This window comes from Nicotiana attenuata, chromosome 7 (genome assembly GCF_001879085.1).
Source record: "Nicotiana attenuata strain UT chromosome 7, NIATTr2, whole genome shotgun sequence".
Classification (NCBI taxonomy): Eukaryota; Viridiplantae; Streptophyta; class Magnoliopsida; order Solanales; family Solanaceae; genus Nicotiana; species Nicotiana attenuata.
Window position 1 is genome coordinate 106,108,784 of NC_031995.1, and position 3,244 is coordinate 106,112,027.

The window sequence follows — 3,244 nt, forward strand, 5'->3', positions numbered from 1 at the left end:
GACCCCTTCTAAATCCTGAAAAGCATACTACGGGGAATATTCGAAGGAATATTCCTAACGACCCTTCTCGAACCCATGTTAAGCTGTGGGGATCTCGTCGTTGGTCGTTTTCGTCAATGGTCGTGGTCGTGGTCGTCCAAATTTGGACCCATACAAGTACAATTTCGAAAAGTCTAATTTTAATTATATATAATAGAATAATTAAAAGATTAATATGATACAAATTTTATAAAATAACCGGTAGAACCGAATCATGGACTCCCCTAGTTGTAAGTAAATATGAGAAAAGGCTCTTATATCCATTTGATTTACTGTTATTACAAACTTGGCGTCAATATCATCACCCCTTCATATCATTGTGACACGTGTATTCCTACGTATACACATCTCCCAATTCGTGTCCCTTACGTTGTTCCTATTTCCTTATTTTTATTTTCCCTGTCATAAAGTCCTCTTCACAAAAATCTACTGCAGGAAACTCCATTTTCCCCCAATCTCCCCTTTCAGTAACTCCACTAATTCCTATGTATTTATAGACAGTAAAAAACAGAGGTTCTTGAAAATTTCTTACTACTGTAACCTCTATCCCTATTTTCATTTTCCAAAAAGCCTTTTGAGTACTTCTAGAATTTTCTTGGACAGAGTTTACTTGTGTGTACAACTTGTGTGATGACACATGTTGTTAACTTGTTGTTTCCCTATGACTCCTTTTTGGCCTAGAAATACACACTAGTATACGCCAAAGCCTATCTATTTTTTCCTCTTTAACTTCAAAAACTCATCTCTCTATATTTGTGTTTGTAACAGCAACAAGGGGATACCCTTTTTTCTTTGGCTTCTTCTATAAATAAAGGTGAGAGGTTTGAGTAGCAAATGATGATAGGATTAGGGGTGGAGGAGTTGAGCTTTGAGAAGCTGATGGTGAACAATAATAGCAGTGGTGGGGGTTGTAAAATGGGGGGTGGGGGTGTGATCAGAGAGTGGAAAGATATACCTATGGAGTTGTTGTTGAGGATAGTTACACTTGTGGATGATCAGACGGTGATTGTTGCTTCTGGTGTTTGCAGTGGATGGAGAGATGCTATTTCTTGGGGCCTCACTCACCTTTCCCTTTCTTGGTATATGGCTTCATGCCTTATTATTCCTATTTTTTGAACAAAAGTTTAAGTTTTTACTATTTGATTGTGTGTTTTGCTTCTTGAATTCTGGTATTTTTTACTTTATGTAATGGATGAAGGGTAATTCTTGTTCTTCATTTATCTGATGAAAAAGATGGTCTTTTGTTGAAATCAGGTGAGTCAAGTCAGCACAGGCTGATTACAGAATGTAAATATACAATTCTTTTTGTACTAGACTATCTTGGTCCTATTTGCCTGATCAATTTATTTGAGAGATTATAGGTTTTCTTTGTTTCTTTTTAACTTTTGTGGGGATGGGGTTTGTATAATTTGTTGGAAAAAGCTTTGTGTTTGAAGCTAAGGTTGAATGTTGAAGGGTTGACTGAAAATTTCCCCTAATAGGATATGCAATGAACAAGTTGAGTTGATAGTCTTGCACTTGCATCAACGGATTTGGGGGAATTAGAAACAATAGGATGGTGATCCAAAATCCCATGTGTTTATATTTGACATGCCTCAAATATGATAATATAGTCAGAAATAGCATAATGGTTACAACTGTGCTCTGTGCAAAATTGGCCTCTTTTTGTCTGTATCCTGGACTTCTGGAAGGCATATTTATGTTTTGAAAGGGAGAAAACATAATTGCATATGATGATTGTGCTTTTGCTTTATTTCTGATTTTTCTTTTCCTTTTCGGGGCTCATTTACAAGTTGTCTTCTTTTATGTTTGCCAGATTCTGGATTTGTAGAGTTTTTTTTTTTTTTTTATAAGAATTAGGACTGGTTTCCCTATCTTGCCGGTATTAATATTGTGAGATTTGATATTCTGCAGAGTTGGAGTTACATAGATATTTGTATGACTATCAATTTAAAAATGTTGTTGACGTCTGATATATGTGAAGGGAAGCTCCTGGTTTTTTTGTGGTGTATTTTGTGTTTGTAACTTCTGTAGCAATTTTTTCCTCAGGTGCAAGAGGAATATGAACAATTTAGTGCTGGCACTTGCCCCCAAGTTCACAAAGCTACAAGTTCTAAGTCTTCGGCAAGATTTACCACAACTTCAGGATAATGGTGTAGAGACAATTGCAATTCACTGTCATGAACTTCAAGACCTTGATCTTAGCAAGAGTTTTAAGCTAACTGACCGTTCGCTCTATGCTTTAGCTCACGGCTGTCCAAACCTCACGAAGCTGAACATCAGTGGATGCTCTGCTTTCAGTGACACTGCTGTTGCATACCTCGCTGAGCGTTGCAGAAAACTAAGAGTCTTGAATCTCTGTGGCTGTGTTAAAGCTGCAACTGATAAGGCATTGAAGGTATATGCGTCGAACTCTAAAATGAGTTATTGTTAGGAGTACTTCGAAAACCTATTGGTACTTCTAACTGAAATGAATTGTTATTACTTTGTGCAGGCTATTGGTTATTACTGTAACCGACTGCAGACTGTGAATCTAGGTTGGTGTGATAAAGTTGGTGATGAAGGTGTAATGAGCTTAGCTTATGGCTGTCCTGATCTCAGAGCCCTTGATCTTTGTGGCTGTGTTCTTATAACAGGTAAAACTCGTCTCTGGTTAGGTTTCGTATCTAATGTTCTTCCTTGACAGCAGTATACATACTGCTATACTGGATGGTATTAGACTCTGCTTAACTTGGCTCCTGTTAAGTTGTATTCAACTATTCTAGAGATTTTGGTATGGAAAATCTTATCAAAGAAAACAATTGATTCATGTCCTATTAGTGACCAACTGGCAGGAGATATTTATGCCTGATATTGTCTTTGAGGAAATTTTAATAAGAGTTAAAACATGATTTGGATGCGTGCGGAGGTGTTACCGTAAGTGATTTTATCAATGACAAACTCTTTCCTCAGAAGGCTCAATTGCCGAACTCGTGTTACTGGAACTATGACCTTGGCGTCGAAAGTTCTGGTTTTAGATGGGGTAGAATCATATGGCTATTTGTGCTGGTTTTAGATGGGGTAGAATCATATGGCTATTTGTGCCAGAAAATGAATGATGAAGTGCACACTGTGCCCTGGAACACTTGGTTCTGCTGAATATGCCTGCTGAACTTTCCTGACTTAGAAAATATCTTGTCAAGTTTTTTTTTTTTTTTTTTTTTTT

At 37.1% G+C, this 3,244-nt stretch overlaps 1 protein-coding gene across 2 annotated transcripts in view; it reads left to right on the forward strand.

The window, feature by feature from the left end:
- Positions 485–3,244, forward strand: part of LOC109229641 (F-box protein SKP2A-like) — a 3,856-nt gene continuing 1,096 nt past the window's right edge. Inside the window, exons 1-4 of one of the 2 annotated variants that reach the window (XM_019395161.1) lie at positions 485–1,118; positions 2,089–2,192; positions 2,286–2,437; positions 2,534–2,675. In XM_019395161.1, coding sequence (XP_019250706.1) covers positions 874–1,118; positions 2,089–2,192; positions 2,286–2,437; positions 2,534–2,675 — 643 coding nt within the window. In that variant the 5' untranslated portion in view covers positions 485–873. Of the gene's footprint in view, positions 1,119–2,088; positions 2,438–2,533; positions 2,676–3,244 lie in introns of both variants that reach the window. The other variant, XM_019395160.1, reaches the window with a different exon arrangement.